Genomic DNA, 27,108 nt, shown 5'->3' on the forward strand with positions numbered 1-27,108 from the left:
CCTGCTTAATGAAACTTTAAAAGATAAACAAAAACCAAACGTTGTTCTGATGTGCTTTGCTATATTAACAAACTTTTAGTCGAAGAAAAAGATGAATCAATTAGAAAAGGTTCGAGTTGTAGAAATTGGTGCTGTATGAACAAAATAAACAAAAATTAACAAAACAAAATGGTTATATCAATCGTCTTTAAATGTTTTTGGCTTTAATATTTTGGTTGTTATGTTCTTGGAAAAGCTTCTGATATCTCTAGGTATGAAAGGATTCTCCCGACTGTCGTTATCGTTCAAAAACATATAGCATATCTACCAGGAAACTGCACTTCGAACTTTTCCAAACATATGATGCGATGGTGTCCCTCTGTAAGATACACACGCAAAGTATTTTTGCTCATGACAAGAATTAATTTACATTCTTTTTAAGTTTGGTTAGGTATGTGTTTCCATTATTTTATTTGTGTTCTATGCTTCGATCGAACTCAATGTACTTCAAGAGTGCGATTGATCGGACCAATTGTACATTACACGTACACGTTGTGACAAATGACATCCGTCACTCGTTTGCTTCCTAAATAAATACGAATAAATTTAATAAACCACAAAAAGAATTCACCTGCTAAGAAAAATGTGATACTTTTTAGTTTTTACTTTCTGAGCACTAATCAGTTTTCTCATCCAGAGTCGGCTTTTTCAGTATTTTTTTTTTCTTCAATTTTAGTCGCACTTTTGTCACTTTTTATCACTTCATCAGAAAATTTGTGGCTTCTACCAAGCTTCTTATCTCCAGAAAATTGAAAATCCAATTTCTTGAACACAGTTTATACACGGCTTTCCCGTTATCAGTTGTCGAATCGTTGGATCGATTACTATGGATTAAGATCCATAGTAATCGATCCAATATGAGCCATTGATTCGACATATACATTTGCAATAATCCTTCAGCTTGTGATAAATTGTCACCAGCAATAGTACAAACGAAAGATTAGAGAATGTGACAATACTGTAAATTTCGTCACTCGTTGTCAAATTATTTCGAACCAAGATTCCCAGGTCGAGCAATCAAGTCCAAGGTAAACACCACGCCGCCGTAATTTTTTTGAGAAAAACCATACCTAACAAAACATTAAATGGCATCGCTATGACTCTCTTAGAAGTTTAGATACTTATTTAATTAGACAGAAAAGGGATCACACTAACCAAATTCCCGTGCACCACTTTGGGAACTTTTTCTCCTCTTTTTTAACGCCTGAAGAAGACTTTAACTTAAAATTTAAGTAGTTTATAGTTTGTGAGACGAACGGTGCACGGTACTGGGCGATAGAACCAACTGTCAAGTACGTAGCTAGTAGCGAAGCGTTGCCACGAGGTTGGAAAGATGGCATACTTTCGCCAAAAATAATGTTTTTTTTAATTTTGTGTGTTTTGTTCGACGAAATAACTCGAAATCCATAACACACATGTATAACATATTTATATATTTAAAAAGTAGAAAAGTAGATCGTTTTAATACTTTTTATTTCAGTATAAGATTAAAACAATACAAAAAAAGTTTCAATAACTTAAAAAATGATACAAATACAAAATTTCAAAAAAAATTGTGGAAGCCATTTTAATTTTGTCCGCGGTTTGACCGTAGCGAAACAGCCGTGCAAACGGGTCCCTGGAAACTCATTTACAACTAAATGGCCACTACGGTTAAACCAGTTGACTTTTTTCAATAATTTTAAGTTTGTTGCTTTACTAAGAGATTAAAAGTCATAAAACATAGGATGTTACATTTCATGCAGTCAGAGAAAATTGTTATTTAATCTGTAACCGATTGTTATTTAATCTGTAACCGATCTGTAGCTAACCGATTAATTAGGGCTAATTAGAAGGTACGTATAGATTAATTAAGCGTATAACTATTTGGTTAATTAAATGTACGATGGCACTGAAGGGTCAAATTTCTATCGACATTTTCGGAACTTCTATTCAACTTTTCGGAACTTTTATTCATCTTTTCAAAACATCTATTCACATTTTTAGAACTTCTGTCCAACCTTATCGGGATTTTATTCATGAGCCGAAAATTCCTATTCAAACAATTTCGGAACTTCTATTTAAGAATCGGAACTTTCTATTCAAGCACTTTCGGAAAACTTCTATTCAAGATGCGGAACTTCTATTCAACTACTTTCGAAAAACTTCGGCACCGTGCAAAAGTCCAGACAGATCGCACGAGGCAGAATTAGTTCATATTGGTTGCATTGATGATGGACAACGTTATAAAGAGTATTGTACAAGAGGAGTTAAAAAAAGCTATGGAACCGTCAACATCAAAAACCGCAGCAGTGACATTACAACCAAAAAAGAAAACTGAAGGTCGATTGAACAATCTCCTGTCGAAAATCAGGAGCAGTGGTAGTGTTAGTAACTCATCAAAAAAGAAGGTAAAAACAAAAAAGTTTCAACTGAAATGGTCAAGATATGATGCATTTAAGGAACAGTTCCAGATGGTTAAGTCAGGAGATGGTGGAGGCTACAGGTTCTTGAAGGTTGAGGAAGGACAACCTAAAACAGTTTTAAAGGCTGATGCAGTCAAGCTATACTTTGATAAGGATGGAAGAAATAGCTTTTCAGAGCACGAATCAGAATGTTATCTAGCTTTGTGTGGCCCTGATGGTGAAGAATTGTTAGAGGACCTTGATATTTGGACATATTTGGATAAAAAAGGTTTATTCCTCAGTAAATGTGCTTTTATATTGTCAACTAAATTCATGAATTATGATGAATTCACAAATCCACACGAAAATGAGCCACATATGTGTTATGAAACATCATTTAATGTTAAGCCAAATGAAAGTGTGGCATCAGAGGAGGCATCTAAAAGACGAATATGTTCAACGTGTGCGTGTACATACACTGGAACAGAATGTCTGATTTGTTTACAGAATACAGAGTTCAATGCTTCTAACGCAGCAGACACAACCAAATCTCAAGATCTTTTTTATTCTGAATTTTTCACACCTTTAAGTCCCGTGTTAGAAGAAGAGCAGTACACTGCTCCATCGCTTCAGATGGTGAGAGAAATTAGAGTGAGAAATTTGGAAAACAATAACACTTCTGAAGAGAATTCCCTCAATGATGCAGCAATCAACACAACATTTGAAAAGAAGTGCTATCATTTTGATATTCATCGTTTGACGCTACGATCTGATCTGATTGAAATTTTCAAGAACAAAGAGGTAAGTAACCACATTTATAATGACAATGTTAAATTTATATATTTAGTATGGGTTGTCAGTGAAAGTAAGTAAGTAAGTAAGTAAAATCTATTTCTCGTTGATCAAACTTGCAGTGCTCATAATCTGCAGTAAATTAGTATGCATTTTGTTAAGCAGTAAAGTAATTTTAGTGGAAGAAATGTTGTGATTTTGTATCCAACATTTTTTCTTTATTTTGCGAGAGAGAAAAATTGATTTAAAAATTTTACATGGCAATTAATTATCTTGAATGACTGTCTTTGGTATATAATTGGGTATGCATTATAATAAAAGCATGTATACAATGTGTTTGTTATTTTGTTTTTTGTAGATCCATCAACAAGACTTAGTTACGTTTGGATGGATAGATCTTCGTGGGAATAAGGAAAAAGGCTGTGGGAGTGGTGTATCCAGAGATGTCTACTCTTCCTTTTGGAGGGATGTGAGTGATTCCTTATTCATTGGAGAAAAGGAAAGAGTGCCATACGTCAGACATGACCTTTACAAGGCAGAATGGGAAGCAATTGGGAAAATAATCTTAAAGGGATACGTTGATACCCAATATTTCCCAATCTTAATTAGCAAAGCCTTTCTTGAGTTTTGTTTATTTGGGGAAGTCTCTAATGAAGTCCTTTTGGAATCTTTTTCAAACTACCTATCTGAAGATGAATGAAACTTGATGAACATTGTAATTGATGGTGATAACATTGCTATCAAATCTGATGAATTTTTGGAATTTATGGAGCAGTTCAGTTGTCGAACATTGGTCAAACAAGAGAATGTTAAAATTGTTATAATTGAAATAGCACGACAAGAACTTGTGCAAAAACCACACTTAATGGCATCTAGTTGGCAAAATGCTTTTATAAACATGAAAGAAATGTCAATATTTTCATCGTCACAAGCGATCTCACAGTTTTACAAGGACATGGAACCATCGTCCAAAAAAATTATCAATTTGTTTACGAATGTGTTGCCAACAAATAGTGCAGAAACTGACGCTTTCAATTACCTCAAAAGATATATCCGAGGACTAGATCCGGCACAAACGAAAAAGGTTTTAAAATTTTTAACTGGTTCCGACCTTTTAACAGTTGAATGCATTGAACTCAGCTTTATTCAACCAGAAAATAATTTTGAACGTAGACCTATTGCTCACACTTGTTCACCTTGCTTGGATTGCCTTCCACATATAATAACTACTGTGAATTACGTGAAGAATTTAGAAACATTTTAAATCTCTCTGAATGGGAAATGGATATTATGTAATCTGATTGTGGTAGTGGTCGTAAAAAGACGCTTTGACTAATTGTGTTGACATTTTATGTATACTTTTCAGGGTTTTTTTATTGCTTTTACATTTTATATTGGCAATACGCATCTTTTTTTATTATGTTTATCATTTTCAGTAGTTTTTTGTGAAAAGTATTATTCTGTTAAAATATGTTCTGGAAACATATGTTTTATTCAAAAGTGCTATTTTATTATATCTGCTTTCTGACCTAACAAAAAGTAATACTCACGAAAAAATCAAAAATGTAAATAATTCCTTATTTTTTACCTCAGAGCGAAATTTCATTTACACAAAGAAAAACACGGAACAAAGCATAATTCTTTGAATGTTTTTAATGAAACTGCTGTTTTCGCAAAAATAGTTGAGAACGTTTTTACGCCATTCACGAAAAGTAACTTTTTTGTCCTGCGAAATTATATACCCGTGAAAATTAGTACCATTAAAGTAGATGAGCCTTAAAGGAAAAAAAATTGAAATCGATACTTGTAGTATTAAAAAACATACAAAATAAGCAAAGCAAAGCTATTGTTAGGAATGTTGTCCAATTCTAGAAAGCAAATGCGTGTACAATTGCAAGCTTTCAGAAACGTTGTCTGGAGTTGTCATCCCATCTTGTTGCATAATTGTTTCGGCAAACTCGCTAAACTCCGCTGATACATCATTCAAAATGCTCCCAATGACACATGGATAAAATTGGTCAATTTCTTCGGTATCTACAGGGATAAGACAATCTTCTACTTCATATAAATGTGGTAGCCGGTACATTACGTCTGGTCGCCCTCTTGGCCCATTATTTCTGCTTTTAGAGATAATGTGTACATTCCAGTCGTCCTTCACGCTTGCTAAATCTTTTCGCAACAAACCCATAAAACAAAATCGTATGCATTCTACTAACACCGGATCAGAATTTGTGAACGTTCCTAGGTCCACTAAATCTTGGAAAAAACGTTTCCACCATCCCACTCGATCTCGTTGTAAAGTGGACCAAAACGCCTCAATTCTTTGATTTTCAGTGGAAGAAATTATGCTAAAAGAGTGCAGCCCTGAATGGTTGTTCAAGGAGCGAAGGTAAATATGAATTGGCTCGATTACCGAGTGCTCTGTTCCATCATCTGCCTTGACTAAATTTGGAACGCCTTTAGCTTCCCTCACTGCGTTAAGGTAAAAATTTGCAATAATTTCCGGTGACTTGTTTGACGCCCCCACCTCCAGCCAAATTAATCTCCTTGAAAAGCCGTCTATACAGCCATGAATTGAAAACCCAAAAGGCTTCAGTTTGTCGTGGCCATCTATATGCCACGCATGGTTTGGTCCCTTAGAGATATATTTCCTACGATGGAGTCTTCTCTTTCTCCGAAGATCTACGCCAACAGGGTCTAATTTCTTCACGATTTTTCTAACGTCTTCATGTCGACAAATTATGAAAATTGAGAAAAGAGATGCTCGCAATCTTCGATACCCGATATTTGATCCACTCCCATTTAATTCTTTTTGTCCAGCTTCTTCGATTTCTCTTTCAGAACTGCGGACACCGACAATAGCTCTTCGCTTTATACCGTGACTTCTCAAGCGGCTTTTTAGCGTTGATAAGCTGATGTTGATACTGTGATGAATTTTAAGCATCTCAATGATCTCATTATATGACAGTCCACGTTTATGGTAGTCTACGAGTACATCCATTTTCTAGCATCTGATGAGTTCCATCTATTTGGCTCTCTAACAGAGAAATATTAGTTAGATTTGATTATTTATTATTATGTTTTTTGAATAAAAGTTTCAAATTTTTTGAATAGAAGTTTCAATTTTTTGAATAGAAGTTTCAATTTTTTTTTGAATAAAAGTTTAAAATTTTTTGAATAGAAGTTTCAAATTTTTTGGATGCATAGAAGTTTCACATTTTTTTGAATAAAACTTCCAAAATATTGAATAGGAGTTCCGAAATATTGAATAGGAGTTCCGAAATATTGAATAGAAATTTGACCCTTCAGTGCCATCGTATAAATGGTATGAACTTCTTAATCCATAATTAGTTATGTATACCCATATATACCTTGTGTTGTATTTGAGCTAGCTAGATAGCTGCTAAACATGTGTTCGAGCAAACCTACATTGTGTTTTTTCTACACCCTGTGCACAAAAGCCACAAAAGCTAGCATAGCTAGCCTTTCTAGCTCTAGTCTAGTAGCTACCCCCTCAACTCACTGCAAAAAAACAGAACCTTACTTTAACAGTCTCTAAAAGTACAACTAACTGAAAGCTATTTAATTTTGTTTGCACGTTAAGCTATACTAACAATGCCAAATATTTTATTTTTCACAAAAATAAATTCAGTCGAGCAGAACATTAACATCCAGCGTCCCTTTCGCACATAAACTTTGACGCCATTATTGTTTTTCTGTTATTATTCAATTTTTTACGCATAAATTAATTTATCTTTATAATTAACGGCAACTTGAGAAACCAATCAGATAGCAGAACTGACCAGTGTGGCCCAGGGTCATTTCTTCTCGCCGTCCGAGATTGTCAGAAAGAGAAAAATGGGCCTGGGGACGAGGTTGCCTTTGGCTACCATTTTTTATGTTTTGATAAAGTATTACTTTTTATTATTGAAGAAATTATTTCGGTTTGTCTGTTCAGTATTCATATTACTGTGGAAAGTTTATCATTTCTTGAACATGATAGTTTAGTCCGATGATGGGAGAAGGATCTCCCAAAACGTCTACTAAACTATCATGTTCAAGAAATGATAAACTTTCCACAGTAATATGACTTTTTAATTTGTGTTACACATGACATCACACAGTTTATTTATTTATTTGTTATATAGTTGATATCACAATTATATATGGTAATGTTCTTTAACATAATTAATTACTCTAGGGATTTATTCTTAGGACGTGTTTTTTCTTGACTGTGCGAAAAAGTTGTAAAATGAAAAATAGCAAAATCACAAAATATTTAATAACTTTGGTTAAAACCGTTATTAGGTCAAGAAAACTCACTGGGTTGGAGTTTGTAGAGATACTATTGGTCCTACAAGGTCAATTTTGAAAATTAGGAGTGTGTCGCGATAATATTGGTCATTTTGAGTTTTTGCTCGTGATTTACTCATTTTTTCGAAAAAATAGTAAAATTGTATTTTTAAAGCATCTTTGACATCTTGGAAACTTTAAAATTCATAAAATCTAGGTTCAATTTCCTACACTAGAAGCGAAAAACAGGACGTAGATAATTTCAATGAAATAATAAGAATCAGTTATACGATTCAATATTCAAATTCGATATAGGGTGTGCAAATGTTTAGTATAGTATTCTGTTTATGACTTATTTAAGAGTAATTTGAGATTAACTTAGTCCAAGGCAAAATTGTAAAAATTTACGATGCTCTTAAAACAAGTTCCGCATAGATATCCTTTGGCATACAAAGGCTGTCATGATCAATATCAACGAAAGCTTTAAACACTTCAACAGGATCACAAAGAACATCTCCAGGAACTATGCTGAATCTTTTCAAAGCCATATTGCGAGACCTGTCAGACTTCAGATAGTTTCCTCTCAAGAAACACTCGCCAGAATTAATGGAGTGTCCGTAACGATCCCTCATTACATCGGTTGCAACTCCTTTTTCAATCACTTTAATAAAATAAATTGGCTCACAGGAGTTGAATGAGATTACGGCAATAAAGCATGGAATCGAAACAAATTCAAAAATGTGTTGACCACGATCTTGTTCTTCATCCAGGTAACAGTCATCATCGTTTTTTACGGATTTCTCAACTTCATCCATTTGACTCTCATCAGGACCATCTACTCTCAAACATGCATCAAACTCTAAATTTAAACAGTTATCACAATCACATAAGAATTCTTTCATATATACAGAAATCATTAGGCTTGTATTCAAACAGATGCATTGCCATACAACCATCGATCTTCCGTTCAACTCTCGCCATGCGCTTTTTGTCAACTTGATTTTGACTGACGACTGTGTAACTCATTCTGGGATCTTTCCGGATATCGAGATAGTCACGAATCGCTTGGCTGTCGACAAACCAAACGTCCAAACCAATGATGTCTCGTCTTAATATAGATTTAACTCCGAAGGCGGACATGGCATCAATTAGCCCTTTACCGTGACCTGCTGCTCCGTACAGAGGAATTATGCGTACATCGTACTTGTTGGCAAGAGAATGGTATGAATGAAAAGCCCATTTATTTTTATATTGAGTGGGAGCGTTATCGCTTTTAAGGATAACTGTTTCATTTCGGATTTCCCAACGATCAAAAATATCCTCACGGACTTCAAAAACGAAAGATGGGTCGCGAGTTGTATCGTCACTCAAATGATACACAAATTTGTTTTCTCCGGGTTCAACAATTGAACAATGTAAGGCGTACTGTTTCCCAGAAAAATGCGCTTCTTGTACCTCGTGTTTGGTTTTGATGGCAATGTTCTCTGAAAAATCCATTTCAATGTACCTGCTCCCTTCGTGTCGTTATCTGATTTTTGGAATAACTGTTGCGGTATTTTGTACATGTTGGCGATGTTTGAGATAGGCTGGACCGAGAGCGATGAGTTGCTCCACTATTTCCGATACTTTGTGCTTTTTGTCAAGACGTGTTGTTCTCTCGTAGCTCTTTTCGACACCATTCTTGACATAGATTTCCGTTTTCTTTCCAAAAATGTAATAAGATGTCTCCTTCAGCGAGGTGAATTCCGCATGAAGCTTTTCGAGATCCTCTGATGACAATGAAGCTTTTAAACTGAGAAACTCCGTGACAGAGTTTAGCTGTTTTAAACATTTTGTTTTTCGGAAATTGTTGATTCCTTTCAATAAAAGATGGACATTTTGGCATTTGATACAAAGACACGACTCCTTTTCTCGTTCTGTAGGTGGGCCGATATAGAATGGTCGATATTTGTAGAAAGTGGAGAACGAACACTTCAAATCCTGGTGAATTTTATTAAAATCCTTGAAGAGTTGACGAACAGGTTTTGTGTATATTCGGCGATGGGCTCTGATATACGTCTTAGTACTGCCGGTCTTTTTCAGAATGATCTGTTTCTCCTCTACACTGTCATCAGTAATACAAGCTAAATGTTTGAAATCTTTTAAATAACGAAGCTTACCGATTCTGCTTTCATTTCGTCCGGAATCAGTTGTCGGGATGGAGACTTCTTCGTTCAACCAGTAATTGTAGATTCGTTGAAGATTTTCCGTAGGGATTGAATAGCGAGCTTTGTGTTGATGTTTGTAGTTAGTTAAAATTGATTTCAGTCTGTAAGGCTTTTAACCAAACTTTTAGCAATCCACCTAATAAAGCATTCGTTATCAAGGGCCTCTCCGAAGGTTTCGTCCAAAAACTCTGCTGCCGTATGTTTATAAAATCGGCTATTTAAATCGCATTTCAATTTCGAGAGAACGGATTCCTTGAATTGACGCTCAAACATGTTGTCACGTTTTTCAGCCAATCTGGCAAGTTCGACGCCGATTAATGTGGTTGTGTCGTTCATGTCATAAGTGTCGTTATTCCGGATGGGTGATAGAGGAATGGACAGTGTGAGTGAATCATTATTCTCGTCAACTGTTGCGTTATGCGGTACAAAATTTTCAGGTTCAAACGGAGGAATGCTCGACGATGTTGGTTCACGGATCTCAAAAACAGCATTTTGTTGGTCAACCAATAACATTTCCGTTTCGATTACATTACTATCACTGCTCATAAAAGAGACATTCATTACATCGGATATGGCTGATACGTTGGGATTTTGAGCTTCCGGTTGGCTTTCAGACTCTAGTGATAGAAATGTGGGTAGAGTAGCATCCTGGTCCTCCTCATTGTCTACATCAGGAGATTCATGATGTGTCTTAACGTGACGATCTCTGTTGAACTTTTGACCAAATGTCTTTCCGCAATACTCACATACTTTGTTCTGATTCATTTTCTGCTTCCGGACCATTACTTTTGTACACTCTTTCTTATGGCGAACAATATTCCCTCTAAATTTCGATCGTAAGGGACAATCAACCGTCGGACAAGCCCACAACTTTGTTTTCTCATCATACAGAGGCTGTATTTTTCTGTTTTTCCTAAGTGTTACTGGTTGATGGTTGAATCTCTTCTCGTGTTTATTTCTGTTGCTCATATCACTGAATTGTTTCTTGCATGAGTCATCGCGACGAAAATAAAACTTTGCTTTACTGACTGGCGCCATCTCAAACTTTCAGACAATGAAGTTTGAATGAAACTTTCTTTCTTTTAAATCCCACGCGCGCCAAAACACTGTTTCGATTTAAAAAAACATTCGATTCAGAAAGTAAACATTCGATTTGATCTCGTATCGACGAGTAAATTCAGATATAACAGTCAAATTGCCTTCTAGTACGCTTTTTTAAGTCGAAAAATTAAAAGGACCATATTTATCCTCAGGCACTCTTTAACCTTGTGAAATCAAGTCAAATCCAACAATTGTATACCTAAAAATGAAGCTGCTGAAGAAAATCATGAAATTCTTAAGAGTACTCTAAGATAATAGCAAAAATGATGTTTACGTTAAAATCGGAAAAAGACTAATTGATCATGAAATACTCTTAATATTTGAATTTTTTTTACTTTATTCTAAATTCAAGACCAGTTGAACCATTTTCCGAAATTTCGAACCAAAAAGAAGACTTCAAGGTTCCAAAAATTAAGATGACTTTTTTATCTTTGCAGCTAAGGACTAAAACGTATCTTAAACTACTCCTGACTTTAGACGTAATTTTCTCTCAGTCTACTTATCATAAAAACTCTAATTTTCATATTTTGAAAGAAAAATCTTATGTTAATTCGCCATTAAAATGGAATTCTTCTTGGATTTAGAGACTGCTACGATATTTTAGATTAAGTGAGAGATATAGAAATCTCCACTTTTCGCACAGTCAAGAAAAAACACGTCCCTTAGTTAATCTGTTTCTGTATGTTAAGTGTGTTCTATTATATCTATTGATAGTATATATATATGTATTATGTATTGTGAAGTCCTATATTGTAGTTTTACAAAGGACGGGCGCCCCCGCGGATTTATGCATGGGTTGCCAACTATAAAACCAAAATTTCGTATTACACTTGAAGTTTACTTTAACTAATCTCTTCCGCTTGGAGCGTGATTTTATAACATTTTTTTTTATTTCAGCAAGAAGAGATGGCCCAATTTTCAATTTTTCGAATAGCAGTTATGATCATGTTTTTGTTTGCAATTTGTTCGATTACTTTCTGTAAGTATTACATAGTATTAATATTATTAGAATAGTCAAACCCTTTATATTCTTCCACTTAAGATCCAAACACGTTTGGATGTTATGTTTTTAACTCTCCTTGGCCTCATATCCCATGGCAAAACATTTGGTAAATCTATATATAATGCTGTTTCTTCTGAAATTAGTTGTTTGTGCATGGATGCCAATATGATGGCGTTATTTTCACCAATTAGATGCCTCTATTTGAAATTTTAAAGTTAACGCATGCGTAGACTTTAAATGACCGTGAACGGAATAGTCCGATATGTGTGTTATGATCAGGTCGAAATAGCTAGAATTTCTTCATGACACCGTAAAATGAAAATCAAAGCAAATCAAAAGACATTTTAAACACAAAAAGACACTTTTGTGCTTTTATACACAGCATGGCTTCGTGTAGATGTGCCTCAACAGTTTATCAATTTGTACAGCTACATGCTTACTTCGTATAAGCGGAAAAAATAAATGCAAAAAGATTTTAAAAGATACATGAACCCCCCAAATCGTTATTATTTTTATAACTTTTTATAGCTCTTGTTATTAGTCGTAAGTCAAATTTTTAATTAAATATTACTTACAATTTATAGGCTGTACTTATTTAAACAAAAAATGTAAGTTTTGACAATGTTAAATAAATAAATAAATAAATAAATAAATAAATAAATAAATAAATAAATAAATAAATAAATAAATAAATAAATAAATAAATAAATAAATAAATAAATAAATAAATAAATAAATAAATAAATAAATAAATAAATATAAATATAAATATAAATATAAATATAAATATAAATATAAATATAAATATAAATATAAATATAAATAAATATAAATAAATATAAATAAATATAAATAAATTTAAATAAATTTAAATAAATTTAAATAAATTTAAATAAATTTAAATAAATTTAAATAAATTTAAAAATATTTAAATAAATTTAAATAAATAATAATAAATATTAATAAATATAAATAAATATAAATAAATATAAATAAATATAAATAAATATAAATAAATAAATAAATAAATATCTCAAACAACAATTTTTGTTCGATACACCACTTCGTTTTAAGCTAAAAAATGCAAGCTTTTCTGAGACAAAACTAAAATTTCAATGTTCTGGACATTTCGAATGGTGTCTGTATTTTAACTAAACTATCAAGATATTTTCACATAGTACAACGGAGAAACATAAAAAAGACATTTAAAAATTTTTACGTGATAAGCTTTTAATATCTTTACCTTTTGAGAGTCAGCAAGTCGGCGATGGATAATTTTTTACGTCTTTTCAGTTTATTCTTTATGACAAAAATAGTACTGATCGACAGGACACTCTGACATCCAAAGAATATATACTTTCATACAGAATAATTTTATTCGTAGGAAAATATTGTCAGCATCTCCTCGGCATTGGTAGTAGGTATTTGAAATATCCTAGTTGAATATAAACACGTTGTTTTTCTATAAAAACAAACATTTTGGGAACAGCCTGGTTCTTTCTGCACTTTAAAGGAGATTTCCTAACAATTTTATGGCGTCAGAACCATGTTTTATATACCATGATAATTCTTTTTAGCGTAGCCCATGTCTAATGTGTATCACACAGATCATAACTATAGAATAACAAACTTAAAAAGTCATATTTTTGACTATGTATATATATAACACAGATTAGATGTAGTTTACGGAACAGATACGGCACATAAAACACAGACTAGACACATAACACTGCCAATTTATCTATTTACTTTTTTACTTTTCTTAATATTTTGCAAAAGTACCTACATTCTCAGCCTCAAGTTAAAAAACATGTGTTTCTTATTTAAACGACGTTTAGTTTGACAAAAACAGTTTATTGGATTTACATAACCACCGTCCTGAAAATTATTTATATCCTTAGTTGTGAACATACCAACATTTACTCTACTAGTTTTCATCTTATTTAGATTTGAGTGACCTTAAGACGTTTTCAAAGTCAAAATATATCGGACCTGCAATGAGATCTAACTTCACAGCAAAACCAAAAAGCACCCACAAAACTACAAAGTGTGCCACAATAGAACGTTTAAAAGGACTCGTGTTAGCTATTAACTTCAACAGTCCTCACTTCAAAGTAGTACCACAACTGAAAGAATATTACGAACCAATTTTTGGAAAGGTTATATTCTGTGGAGAGAAGAAAGACGACACTCTGGGTGTGATTCAAATCGAAGAAAACAAAGGTCGACAGGGATATATATGTGTGGTGACCGCTATGAAGATGTACCCCGGGTATACCGGATATATTCACAGCAATGATGATGTTCTTGTTAACTGGTGGAGGTTAATAGATTTCAATTTTAAAAACATTTGGCTCTCTTCAAAACTTGATTACATAGGCGGTTACGTTTTTACACGAGAGCCTCCAGGTTGGTCATGGTGGAGAGCCTTTAACACAGCAGCGTTGTGCAAGAAGACGTTCTATCTGGCCAAGGAAATGCTGAAAACATCAAAGCATACGAATATACCATCAAATAGATTGCTCAGCCAATACTACAATAACACCAAGAATGTAGAGCTATGTTTGGCTTCATATGTGGACTTCTTTTACATACCGCAGGAGTTCGTATCATCCTATATAATATTTGCAGAATTATTTGCAAGAGAAAAAGTGTACTTAGAAGCAGCCGTTGCAACGATATTTGCGTTCTTCACAAACCAAACCAATCATAATATAGTGACTAGTTTATACTTACCAAATATATACGGATATTCTAAGATCTATGAAAGCGGAGAAGCGTTTTATAGAAGTTATAGTGTTGAGTTAGACATTTTGCATCCATTTAAGCTAGATGGACCTATGAATGTAGCCAATCAAAACATATTAAAGAACGTAATAACAAAGCACGGAGATATGCTACGAAGTGGCTGTTAGTTGTATATTAGTTAACACTTTTGTCATAAAAACAAGAGCAACGCTCTTTTAAACTCGGTCACGTATATGAAGAAATGACACCTGGTAGGAAGACATTTGGTTTTCAGTCAATTTTGAATTTTGCACATTATCATAATTTTTAACGCTTTTTAACGGAAATAAATAATTTTGGAAATAAATATTCCGGATAGTTTTCTAGCACCGTTTAAAATAAGATTTAAAATTTCTTTTTGACTACTTCTGTTACTATATGTTTATGGTTGACCTCCTGGCAGCCTTCAATATGCAGTTTCTGTCAGCCTTCAATAAGCAGCTTCTGGCAGCATTCAATATGCAGCTTCTGACAGTCTTCAATAAGCAGCTTCTGGCAGCATTCAATATGCAGCTTCTGACAGCTTTCAATAAACAGCTTTTGGCAGCCTTAAATATGCAGCTTCTGATAACCTTAAATAAGCAGCTTCTGGCAGCCTTAAATAAGCAGCCCTTAATATGCAGCTTCTGGCAGTCTTCAATATGCAGCTTCTGGCAGCTATCAATAAACAGCTTCTGTCAGCCTTCAATATGCAGTTTCTGTCAGCCTTCAATATGCAGTTTCTGTCATCCTTCAATATGCAGTTTCTGTCAGCCTTCAATATGCAGTTTCAGTCAACCTTTAATAAGCAGCTTCTGGCAGCATTCAGTATGCAGCTTCTGACAGTCTTCAATAAGCAGCTTCTTGCAGCATTCAATATGCAGCTTCTGGCAGCTTTCAATAAACAGCTTTTGGCAACCTTAAATATTCAGCGTCTGATAGCCTTAAATAAGCAGCGTCTGGCAGCCTTAAATAAGCAGCCCTTAATATGCAGCTTCTGGCAGCCTTCAATATGCAGCTTCTGGCAGCCTTCAATATGCAGCTTCTGGCAGCTATCAATAAACAGCTTCTGACAACCTTCAATATTCAGGTCTTGGTAGCCTTCAAAATGCAGGTTTTTCTATTGCTTACATAGTTCTTGAAAGAAAAAAATACATTAATGACAAAATAGCAAAAACAAAACAGGATTCAAGAAGGTAGCTTTGGAATTACACTTGCATCAACTTGATTGTGTTGTTGGTTCTTGACTGTGATGCTCGCTTTCTCCTCAAAAATTCATCCCTTGGAGCTTAGATGAGCACCTTATACCGATGAATATTTTAAGTTTTTTTTAAATTTTCGTTATTTTTAAAAAAAATCTCGAAAATATTTTTCGCAACATCCTTTTCAACAATACACAAAATTACAGAAAGTTAATTCCTGCGAAAATATATTAAAGTTTTGGTGTAAATGCAGCATGCTAAAATTCCGCACCAATGTATTCCTTAAGTAAACTTAGTCGAAATTACTTCAGAAAGCCTGAATTTTTTATATTACATTGGAAATTCGTAGTTTTAAAAATGGTGGCACAAACTACAGACTTTGCCAGCTTTAGTAAACAGGTTTATTGATTATTTACAGAGATAGGACTTTCTAAAAACATTTTATTTTGATTATACATCACATCAGATCTCGCTATACGTTGCAGGAGCCAGCAAAACATAGTTTCTTTCTTTGTGGTGTCTTTCGTGAATAGTGAGCCAATGGCACGAATATTTTTGGAAATTGACACATGGGGAAATTTGATTGCACTGAGATGCTCCGCACACGCAAAGATTGTATTTGTTACAAACTGGGCGCTTAGCCACCCTATAGCTACAATTAGGCTTAAGCTAGGATTAAATGTTACTCTTTTTTCATAACTAGCTAGAGCAACTATAAAATGGCAAGCCTGAGCATTTAGCTGGGTCAAAAGTCAAAACCTGAGAAGACAATTACATCACACTTTCTTAGTTTATAGCTACATATGTTTGAGAACACCTGTAGAACTTCTCAATGTTTATTGTGTTACCCCATATGGCAATTCATGTTTTGTTGGTATGTGCAAAATAGTTTACACAGCAATATTTAGGTTTAAAACAAATGTTCCACACAGAGGATGGAATTTTTTCATTTTTACCCTATAGTCAAAAATGAGCTATGCTACATTTTTTTTGTTTTCTTATTATTATTATGAATGTTTTAAAAGGATGTACAAATCAGTTAAACACTGCTATCAATCTGTGTCCTTTAAATAAAAATAAAAATAAAAACCTAAAAATATATAGATATATAGATATAGTTTAAAGATTAAATGTACACATTATAAAAATATTAATAAATAAAAAGATGTTTACAGTTCAAAATATTTAAGTTTCTTGTTGAAGTCCTTTTCGGCCAATCTGATCCCTCTAGGTAACAAGTTATAAAGCTTTGCTCACATGGCGAAAAAGCCTGAGTTCGCAAACTCTAGTCTGACATTAGGCGCAATAAGTAGAATACTTTTTTTCTTGTCGTTTTTCCATGATGGTTTACTTTAAAATAATCTTGAAAATTCGAACATACGTTTCCTTCAACCTATTTTCTCACAAGCTTGATTGCATATTTATATAAGTAATTTTGTATTGAAACTGTTTTCATCGTCATGATCTTATCCGCTTGTCATTCAAAACTTTTCAGTTTTTCTTTCTGAGTGGATGTCAAGTTCAATTGAACAATACAGTTATATCTTAATGCTGATAAAATTATACTCGTGTAAATTGCAACAGTAGCTTTTGGTGTTAATAACTGTCTCTTTGCAGTTTCCAGGAGCATGCATTCTGTTTTATTCTTCTTTAAATTCATAATTAATTAGTTTGCTTGGAAGTACAATGCAATTCCTTGCAGATCTTCGTTTAACAATTTCTGCACTTCTTCTGTCGCTTTTGCAGAAACAAACACTGCAGTATCGTCAGCAAATTCAATAACGTTGCAATTGATGAGGCAGTCTTCAAAGTCATTAAAAAATATAAGGAACAAAATTGGTCCCAGTATTGATCCTTGCGGAACGCCGCAACAGTGGCAACTGGTCTGACATTTCATTGTGAAATTTGACTACTTGATGACGTCCAAACAGGTAGTTAGCAAACCATTTTAGAGCAAGTCCTTTTATTCCATGATTTTCCAATTTCCATAATAACTTGTCATGATCCAACGTATCAAACGACTTAGATAAATCAATAAAAACGGCTGATAATAGTGCTTTGTCGCCCGCTTTTCTGATGTTGCTAATAAATAAAGTGGTCGCTAGCTCCGTTGAACGCTTTCTCCTGTAACCGAACTGTTTATCTGTAAGGAAGTTATTTTCTTCCAGGTAGTCAATAAGTTGGTGTTGAACAGCCTTTTCTAGTATTTTAAAAACAACAGGGAGAATAGATATAGGTCTATAATTATTTGCATCAGTAACGTTTCCACTTTTGTGTACTGGAGTTATTTGCACAGTTTTCCAATCTTTGGGTACAGTTGCTGTTTTTAGGGAAAGGTTGATGATGTGTTGTAAAGGTTATGCTATTTCTCCCTACAATTCTTCAACAAATCATCTATGCCGGTGTCATGGGGAATTAGGAAGCAGGGAATTAAGACTTCAAAGTCATAATTCCCTAGTGAATTAGGATTTGCCGTCATTTTTTCCTAGTGTTTTAAGACTTAGGCAGTTTTAATTCCCTAGTGATTCAGGAATGCATCGGTGAATCAAGACTCCAAGGTAATGGTTTGTAAAGTTAATGAATCAAAAAATCTTTTTAAAGAAAAATCATTTTTTAAAAGAAATCAAACAAAATTACAAATAAATTGTATATCAAAATGTTTATACAATATTAGTATTGGGTGTATGTATGCATACATACAGAAGTATAAAAATATAAAAATGTGTTTTAAAAATAATATTAACAATGGAAATGATAATATTTCAACAAATTCCAAAAATGGTTCCATTGAAAGTTATTTCGCTCAAGGTACATTATTTCGTTGTACTTTTGGAAACGGCCGCAGTTCTTTCTCCACTAAACACGAAATGAGATGGCTTCTCATCTGCTGCACATCAAATCGAGCTTCAATACACCACAGTTGAAATCGTCTTCTTGCTTTTGAACAGGAAGAAATGACATTGTAAGTTTTCTAGTTGAGGTTTCTTTAAATTTTCGATAGAGTGCGTTTAAACTCCTCAAAGTATACAGACCAGCTTTGTTGTTCTAGGTGGAGCAAATTTGAACACGGTCACAGGAACAAGAGGGGAGTAGCCAATGTTGCTTTCCGTCATGTAGCAACTGTGTGTGTTCGTTACTAACTGCTCTGAATGGATAATTTGTTTTCTTTTGTGAATTGAGCACTGACTGGAAGCGGTCTATTTTGCCTAAAGCTTTGCATATAAGTTTTTTGGCGTCGTGCATTATGTTATCGTTAAGCCAGGCATCTTTAAATATCAAAATGTTTTTTTCTTCTTCTTTTAAGTATTAAAACTCACTTTGCTTTTTGACAGGGTATACACGTTTTCACAAACTCCGCTACATCATTGTATATTGAATACCAAAAAAATCGAGCAAAAAATTTGTAGGTAGAATCTCTTCCATAATGCGAAGACATAGCTTGGCGTGCGAGCTTTCTCCGATACCTTAAAAAGTTACCCAAACCCGTATTTGTGTGTATACATACACACAAATAAACACACAAAAATAAACACTGCTTACAAATGTCCGATTTATATAATTTTATTGTAATAACTCCTTTACCTTTATGAATGTCTTTCATAATTTCCAACTGACTCTTTTTCTCGACAATAACCCTGTGATCTGTTTTGTACATGAGCTGTCCGTTTACCAGGCTAAATCTTTTACAAGCTAAATGGAATGGAATATTTTCAGTTATGTATATTTAAATGAAAGTAAACTTCACGAGAAAGAACTTTCGCTTTCTTTTCAATATTTTTTTCAAGTCCAACGCAAAGGTTTATTCGCGTGAAATTTCCAAAAAAGTTTCAAACTCGAAGTTAATCCAGATACAGACAAATTTTACGAAGTAATTTTGCTTGAAAAATTTGTTTTGGCAGTCTATGCGACTACATCCATCCATAAATAAAAGTCAACTCAAGGGAGACCATCGTTTTAAATAAAAAAATTACGAAAAGAATATACAAAAAAATAGAGAGAGAAATATGTTTGTAAATACGTAACTCTCCTGAAGTTATATTTTCAGGATAGCCTCTCTTATCTCTAATAAAATTTTCAATTGATGAAAAATCATAATGTTTTCGTTAAGATGGCATTATTTTGTTCTGGTTTTGTAACGACGTGAATAAAATTTTAAAATATAATTTCGAATAACTTGAGTTCGGAGTTCGAATGATCAATTTCAAAACAAAAGTTTTAATTCACTAGTGAAATATGATTTCATTATCACAATGAGTCGTATTTCTGGTGGAGTTCTAATTCCCCAATGGATTCCTAATCTATTAGGGTATTAAGACTCCCCAAGTCAAAAACCCCAGGGATTTAGGACTCATGAGTTTTAATTCCTTGAAGTTCTAATTCCCCGTTACACCGGTAGCTTTTTTACGTTACAGATTTTTTAACTCTTTCTGTACGAATAAATTCGAAACAAACTCAAAGGCAAAAACAGTTTTTGTTTTAATATTACTTGGATGCGGAACACTCTATACAAATTCTTTCAACGGAAACCCCATTTTTTTCAGTTTGCCTGCTACTGTGTCAAAAAAAGTGTTCGAGTTTGAAGTAGTATCTTCTTTGACGTGTTCTCCTGTTATAGAAGGAATAGATGAATTAGGTATACAGGTACTCTTTCTCGGAAAAAATTTTGATGGTAATCTTTTTTCGCTTTTCGTACTTGGTATGTACAAGTGTTTCTTAGCTGTTTGAAAAAATCCCAATCGGTAGAACTTTTCGATTTCCGGAATTTACACAGAAGTTGATCACGCACATTCATATTCTTCTTAATATCCGCTTACAACCACGGGCATAAAGAACCCTTGATTCGCTTTGTTAAAATGGGTGCATGTTTGTTAAATAACGTTGTGAAAATGCTTCTCAAGTATTTACAAGCGTTGTTTACATCTTTCGTTTGATGCAAAGGTACGAAATCGCATGACGAAAGATCTGCTTTCAGTGCATTTGGATCATACAGTCTATAATTTCTGCATACAGTTGAACTCATGTAAATCGACCTCCCATAAATCGACAAATCATGTAAATCGACTAAATTCTTCGGTCCCTTCAGAATTTACTATGAAACCCTTACAACCTATAAATCCGACCTCTCATAATTCGACAAATCATGTAAATCGACCAGATTCTTCGGTGCCCTGGTCGTGTTTTTCATCATGTAATTCGACTTTGGAATTTTTTTAAAATCGAATCATAAAATTCGAATGTTTGTTTACGTTTCAAATTTTTGTTTCGAGTACTGGCGCAGCTGATGATACAAACAAGACAAAATGACAACTAAAAGAAAGCACAATGAAGTTACTTTAAAAATTAAATATGATGCGTTAAAAGAGCTAGAAAAGGGTAGGCCGCGTAAATATGTGGCAGAACATTTTAACGTTCCCGGCAATACCATTTCTACCTGGAAGAAAAACAAACAAAAGATCTTTGATTCGTTTGAAAATTCGTCATTAAAACGTCAGCGTGTCAAAACAGGAACTTACGATATGTTGAATGAAGTCTTGTTGAAGTGGCTTAAATCAATGCGTGGTCACAACATTCCAATCAATGGTCCTATTCTAGTGAAAAAAGCGCAAGAATTTGCAAAAGCACTCAACTACAAGGATTTTACAGCATTATATGGATGGTTGATAGGTTGGAAAGAGAGGTAATGAAACTTCCCTTATTAGAAGTTGTGATTTAAAATGTTTGGACATCAACTTCCAAAGTGTTACAAAAATAGCGGATCGAGTTAACGGGTTGATAGATCGAAACGAAGCGAGGATCGAACTCGATAAGTTAGTTTTGTTGCACTTGGGAAAGTTGACGTCCGAAAGTTTTGAATCACGATTTCTATTACATTTGCAATAACTTCCACGGTTGGTTTCAGATTTGCCTTCATCGTATGTACAGTAAAATTTCATCTTATTTAGACACGGTATTACCTTCAAGGAGGTTTCTGGTGAATCATCAAAAGTAACCAAAGAGATGACTGCACCATGGGAAGAAACCACCTTGCCAACTATTCCAGCCAGATACGAACTGAAGGATATTTTCAATGCCTACGAGTTAGCCAATGCACAATATCTTACGCAGAGCATCCATATTTTATTTTTCTAAAAATCCATATTTTATTTTTCTCAAATTTGGCCAAAAAAAAAGGTTGAAATCCTATAATTCGACAACTCATGTAATTTGACCAAATCGTGAGACCCCCTGAAGAGTCGAATTACATGAGTTCAACTGTATTATGGTTCTAGGGCTGAAACGATTATGATTTAGTTTTCGTATACAACCAATAAGATCATGATCATCCATGCTTAAAGCAGCTGTTATGGTTTTTGAATTGTTTTTATCGTTACTAGATAACACTACATCTGTCAAAGTGCTTGATTGTAGGACTCGTTATTGTTTTAAATCATTTCTTGCAATGATATTTTTTAGTTCTTTGTTGTCTGATTTAACGAGAAAATTAACGTTTATATCCCCAAGGAGAATTATCTCTTAACAACATTTGCTTGCCGTAATTAGAACCTTCTCAAAATTTGCGTTAAAATCTGTGGGTAGATATTTTAATGTATCCGGGGGTCTATACATAGTGCTTATATTTTCTTTTTTGATAAAAATTTCGATCCAAATTGTTTCCAGTTTATCACTGTCGTATTTCTAACTCTTTCCATTTCAGGTTGTTTGAAATATACATTCCTACACCACCACCCGTTCCATTTTTTTGACATCTTTGAACAAATGTATAACCCGGAAAATCATAAAGTATAAAATTATCATTCCAACCGTCTGGAGTTATGTGCGTTTCCGATAACGTAACTATGTCGATATGTTTATATTTTTCCAAAAATAGCGATAAACTTCCAATGTTGTTTAATAACCCTCTTATATTTTGGTGGACGACTTTAATACCATTCATGTTATTAAATTCTCCCATAGCATCGGGTCCAGGACATGTTTCCACATCTCCACACATAATAAGCAGCATAAAAACTAAACATTTCCGAGACATGTAAGGTATTTTTAATCTAAAACCTCTGTTTCCATTTCTCAGCAACAGCAACATTAAACTATTTTCTCTCTTTAACGAACTAGAATATTTCGTTGTAACACTTGAATTAATTAAACCACTAACAGATTGATATAGAATAAAAATAAACACAAGAGAAACACATAACACGTCTTGCATGCGCCATTTTTTCTTTTTTTATCAAGACTTAACATTACATTATCAAAAGTTTACAAATAATTTCAAACTGATTAGTTCCCTGTAGCCATTTTTGTGTCAGTGGTTAAAAAAACCATGGTTTCATTGAAATCAAAAGTCCTATAGCTTCAGTATAATTAAAAAAATCATTTAAAACCTAGTACAGTATAATCTCGATAAGTGATACACCGGATAACTAGGACACCCGCTATGTAGTACACTTTTCTCGGTCCCTTGAGGCAAAAACTTCGGATGCAATGGAATGACTTCATATATTTTTTTTGAAACAGAAGACATTGCATTGATTTTAATCAAAAACTTGTCGACTTGTCAACAAATCTACATATTGGTTGTTTCTTCACGTGTGCAGTCATGCCTCAGCTAGGTCAAAAAAGGAAGCTGAAATCTACACCGATAACCAAAAAGTATGTTATACTCAAGGAAATTGATAAAGGCAAAAGTCTTACATCTGTTGCTCTTAAACATGGAATCCCTCAAATTTCTCTGTTGGATGCAATGAAGATGCTGGTGTTGACTTGGGATGAGGTAACAGAGAAAACCGTTCAAAACTGCTTCAAAAAAGCTGGATTTACTGAGATCGATGAAAACACGCTATCATCCGACGATCCGTTTCGCGAGCTGAATGATACCATCCGTCAACTGAGCAGATTGGATGAAAATTTCAAATATTTGTCTGCTAAAGATGTCGCCTCTTTCGATGACGCAGTTCCTGTAACTCAAGGTTTGATGTCGGATGAAGAGATCTTGTCGGATATTCTGGGAAATGAGGTCGAGGAAATGCAAGACGAGGAGGATAATGGTCAAGATGGAGCTAGCCCTTTGGAGAAACTTTGGATAAGTAGGACGCCCGCTAAGTAGTACACTTTTGTTCGGTCCCTTGAGTGTCCCACTTATCGAGAGTATACTGTATGACATGTTTTTAATGAAGTAAAGCCAAAACTTTCTTTCAATAGTATCATAGTACCCGAGTTTCTGAATTTTTGCAAATTTTAGAGACAACGCTGATGAACCGATAATTTTCACAAAGATGCGTTTACGGGAAACATTAAAAGCAAAAAATATTAATTTACGAAATGTTTTATTTAGCCCAATGAAATTGTGAATGTAATTCTATAGCACAGTTCTAAATATTTAACCTAAATTTTTATGTAGTGTAATTACAAAGTTGTGAGAAAGTTAATTTTGTGTTCCACCAGTACCGTGAATTCTCTAATAAACGCCCCATTCTTTTTACCGCCTTCTCTAATTGTCGCCACCCATGCATCGAAAAATTAAATAAACGCTGCCATATAATTAACGCCCAATCTTGACGCTCCCAAGAGAGGCGTTTATTAAAAAAATATAACCAAGCATATTATAAATATCCTACAGATAAGGACAATAGAGAAACAAATCATTCCCAAATGTGTACGCCTTTTTTCTACTTTTGTTTTTGCTATATTAATCCTCATACAGTGAATGGAAACTTTCAGTAAGTCTTTTTAGTTTTGTGATGAACTGCGGAGATGGTGTAGTGGTAGCGCATTTGGCTTGTAATCATAATGTTTCAGGTTCGAGTCCCCACTCTAGCGCACTTTAAACGCAATGTTGTAAGAAATTCATGAAAAGAAATTCTCTCTCGTGTAGGTAAGCATAATCGGCAAAATTAAGGAAGATCTTCGTTCTTGTTAGACTACTGAAAACTATTGGCCACAAAAAAGTCAGTGTATGCCTCACCGCAAAAGCAGATAATACAAATCTGAATTCATTCATTGTCTTACCAAACGGGAATCAAGTGCATTGAATAAAGAATTCAAAACAAAATGTGTCGTGGCATCATCTTCTAATGGTTGGATAAATGAATAAGCAGCCTACAATGGAGTGGTGAAAGGAAATAATCAGGTCGTTCTTATTTCGAAAAAGGCTTTTTGTGTGAGACACCTTTGAAGCTCATATGACCAATAAGGTTAGAGTGTCATTGAAGGGCATGAAAGTTGAAAGTGATCTTATACCAGGCGGTTGTACTAAATACATTCAGGTCCCAGACGTTCACTGGAATAAATCCTATATTACATATAAAAAAAAAATTCTTAAAATAAATGCGGTTGTGCGGTTTCCATGTGAATTGAAATTATATGATTAAAATTTGAATTATTTGTTCAGTTAAACAAAATCATAAATTTTGATTTGAACCAAATAAATATTTGCTGAATCGGCAATGTAAACTCGGTGTTAGCAAAACCTATATACTATCGCAACTCAAACATTCTATGGAGAGCTTCGTTTAGGAAAATAAATTTGCCTACGGAGATGAGCATTTCATGTAAGCTACGAGGGAGGAGAGTCTAAACCTTAGAAAGTATTTGAGTAAATACAATTTTGAAATAAAAAGATTTAAATTTAACAACAGAAAAAGAGATTTCACCAATTCCTTGACCGATTCAGACATTTTTGTTTCTGTTATGGTCAACAGTGAAACATGAAACTTGTTTTAATTTCAACAGCCATCATTTCTTTCTTTTATCTGATTGAATGCTCCAAAGGTGATGTCAAACCAGAAGCTGCAAAACCAAATAATTTGGAACAAGGAGAAATTAATAATGACCAATCGATCATCCATCTTGGTCTAATCACCAGAAGACTTCGAAGAAAGAATCTACCGCTATATTTAAGAAAGAACCAGATAGTCCTCAGAGAGCTAAGGAAGATTATTGGTAAACGCAGAAAATCGTTGAAAATGAAAAGAAAGAACAAGAAAAAAAAGAATAAGCCAGAACTGAATGTTTTGCCGGCTTTCTGTAACAACGATGGTACACGAACCTTCACTGATGTTATTTGCTACAACGGACTGTGCTTCAGTTTCGCTTACAATATGTATGATATAGAATGTGTGACCGCGTAGATGTGTATGTAGACAGTGTGACCATGTAAATGTAAATTACATTATTTTTAAAGCAGAAAAACTTTATGTTGCGGTAATATTCTCTGTCTCTTTAACTTGAACTGAATTTCTTCCAGTAGGGAATGTTGTTTATTCTGGTAATCAGTTGTAGATCCACAACAATTCATGGTATTTATTTAGTAAACGCATGAGTAAGTGACGGGATCTGAATTCTGACGTTCTTTGTTGGCCCGTCATGGCCCGTCATGGTCCGACTATTAATAATTGGTTTCTAAAAACTAATACAACGCCTGCTAGAGTATCAACTTTTGTGAATCTACAAAGTTCGCCTATGATGAAAAGGATTTGAATGATGATGTTCCGTTATGTTATACATCAAGAGGGGAAGTAACTTAGGTCAACGAGGAATTGACACAACGCAGCCCTAAGTCCACTTCTATACCGAGTATTCTTTTGTTTTGAGTCTATGCTCTTGTACTTTATTGCATAAAATTTAGTTCTTCTTGTGAAACATATATTTTTTATACATCGATTGAAGTTAATTGTAACGAAAACCCATTCACTCGAAAAGAAATACAAAAGGAAGTTTCCCCTTCTCTTTCTTTATCCATCAAATACGTTAATGTCGGAAATTACCACATGCAGAAATTTTCTAAATCATTGATTTACAAACTGTTTGTGTTTTAACTTTGCACCGTCAAATTTCCCTTGAAACTTAGAAAGATACTTGCATAGCGATCAAGAGTTAACGCATGCATCCTAAAAATATTAATCCGTTATTTTCTAATTCGTACCTCAAACAAAAATAACTTTATTTATTATTATTTTCTGTCAGAACACAAAAACGTTGTTGCGAAATTTTCTTTTGCAGACAAAATCTGAATATATATTATAATACACGTGTATATCTGTCTGTCATGTAAAATGGTACTGCAAGTAGCGATACTCACGTATGTGGTATAGAATGGACGGGCGAATCCGTGGATTTTTCTACGGGTCAGTGACTATATTTTTCAAATCTTATATATAAGTTATTCTCGCGAGTGTTTTTCTTCGCACTTTTCGCAGCCCCAAATTTTTTGAAATTATGTATTTTATTATGATACTTAAGATGCAATTGGCAAAAATTAACGTTCTCAAAAAAAACTCAAATACCTGTAATTCGTAAAATTTTATTTTAGCGTGAAACAGAGTGTA

General features: G+C 33.9%; 2 protein-coding genes across 4 annotated transcripts; both read left to right on the plus strand.

Moving 5' to 3' along the window:
• Window positions 1-90: 90 nt before the first annotated feature.
• On the plus strand, window positions 91-14,971 carry LOC130647817 (uncharacterized). 3 transcript variants are annotated; one of them, XM_057453801.1, is made up of 3 exons: window positions 91-360; window positions 11,714-11,795; window positions 13,767-14,971. In XM_057453801.1, exons 1-3 carry the CDS (start codon window positions 340-342, stop codon window positions 14,732-14,734), a joined length of 1,071 nt encoding a protein of 356 aa, XP_057309784.1. In that variant the 5' UTR covers window positions 91-339; the 3' UTR covers window positions 14,735-14,971. The 3 variants fall into 3 exon arrangements, with proteins under 3 accessions (XP_057309784.1, XP_057309785.1, XP_057309786.1); XM_057453802.1 differs by having other exon boundaries at window positions 98-251; XM_057453803.1 differs by having other exon boundaries at window positions 290-430.
• On the plus strand, window positions 437-4,715 carry LOC130647812 (uncharacterized). The gene is made up of 2 exons (XM_057453795.1): window positions 437-3,224; window positions 3,574-4,715. The coding sequence occupies exons 1-2, from the start codon at window positions 2,250-2,252 to the stop codon at window positions 3,913-3,915; spliced, it is 1,317 nt and encodes a 438-aa protein (XP_057309778.1). The 5' UTR covers window positions 437-2,249; the 3' UTR covers window positions 3,916-4,715.
• Window positions 14,972-27,108: the final 12,137 nt, after the last annotated feature.

The sequence above is a fragment of the Hydractinia symbiolongicarpus genome, chromosome 6, assembly GCF_029227915.1.
Source record: "Hydractinia symbiolongicarpus strain clone_291-10 chromosome 6, HSymV2.1, whole genome shotgun sequence".
NCBI classification, from domain to species: domain Eukaryota; kingdom Metazoa; phylum Cnidaria; class Hydrozoa; order Anthoathecata; family Hydractiniidae; genus Hydractinia; species Hydractinia symbiolongicarpus.

Bases quoted from the DNA above. Each gene is read 5' to 3' on its own strand.
- LOC130647817 (XM_057453801.1), top strand. From the start codon at position 340: ATGATGCGATGGTGTCCCTCT. The intron at 361-11,713 runs GTAAGATACACA...TTTTTATTTCAG, and splicing joins TGATGCGATGGTGTCCCTCT to CAAGAAGAGATGGCCCAATT. The intron at 11,796-13,766 runs GTAAGTATTACA...CATCTTATTTAG, and splicing joins AATTTGTTCGATTACTTTCT to ATTTGAGTGACCTTAAGACG.
- LOC130647812 (XM_057453795.1), top strand. From the start codon at position 2,250: ATGATGGACAACGTTATAAAGAGTATTGTACAAGAGGAGTTAAAAAAA. The intron at 3,225-3,573 runs GTAAGTAACCAC...TGTTTTTTGTAG, and splicing joins AAATTTTCAAGAACAAAGAG to ATCCATCAACAAGACTTAGT.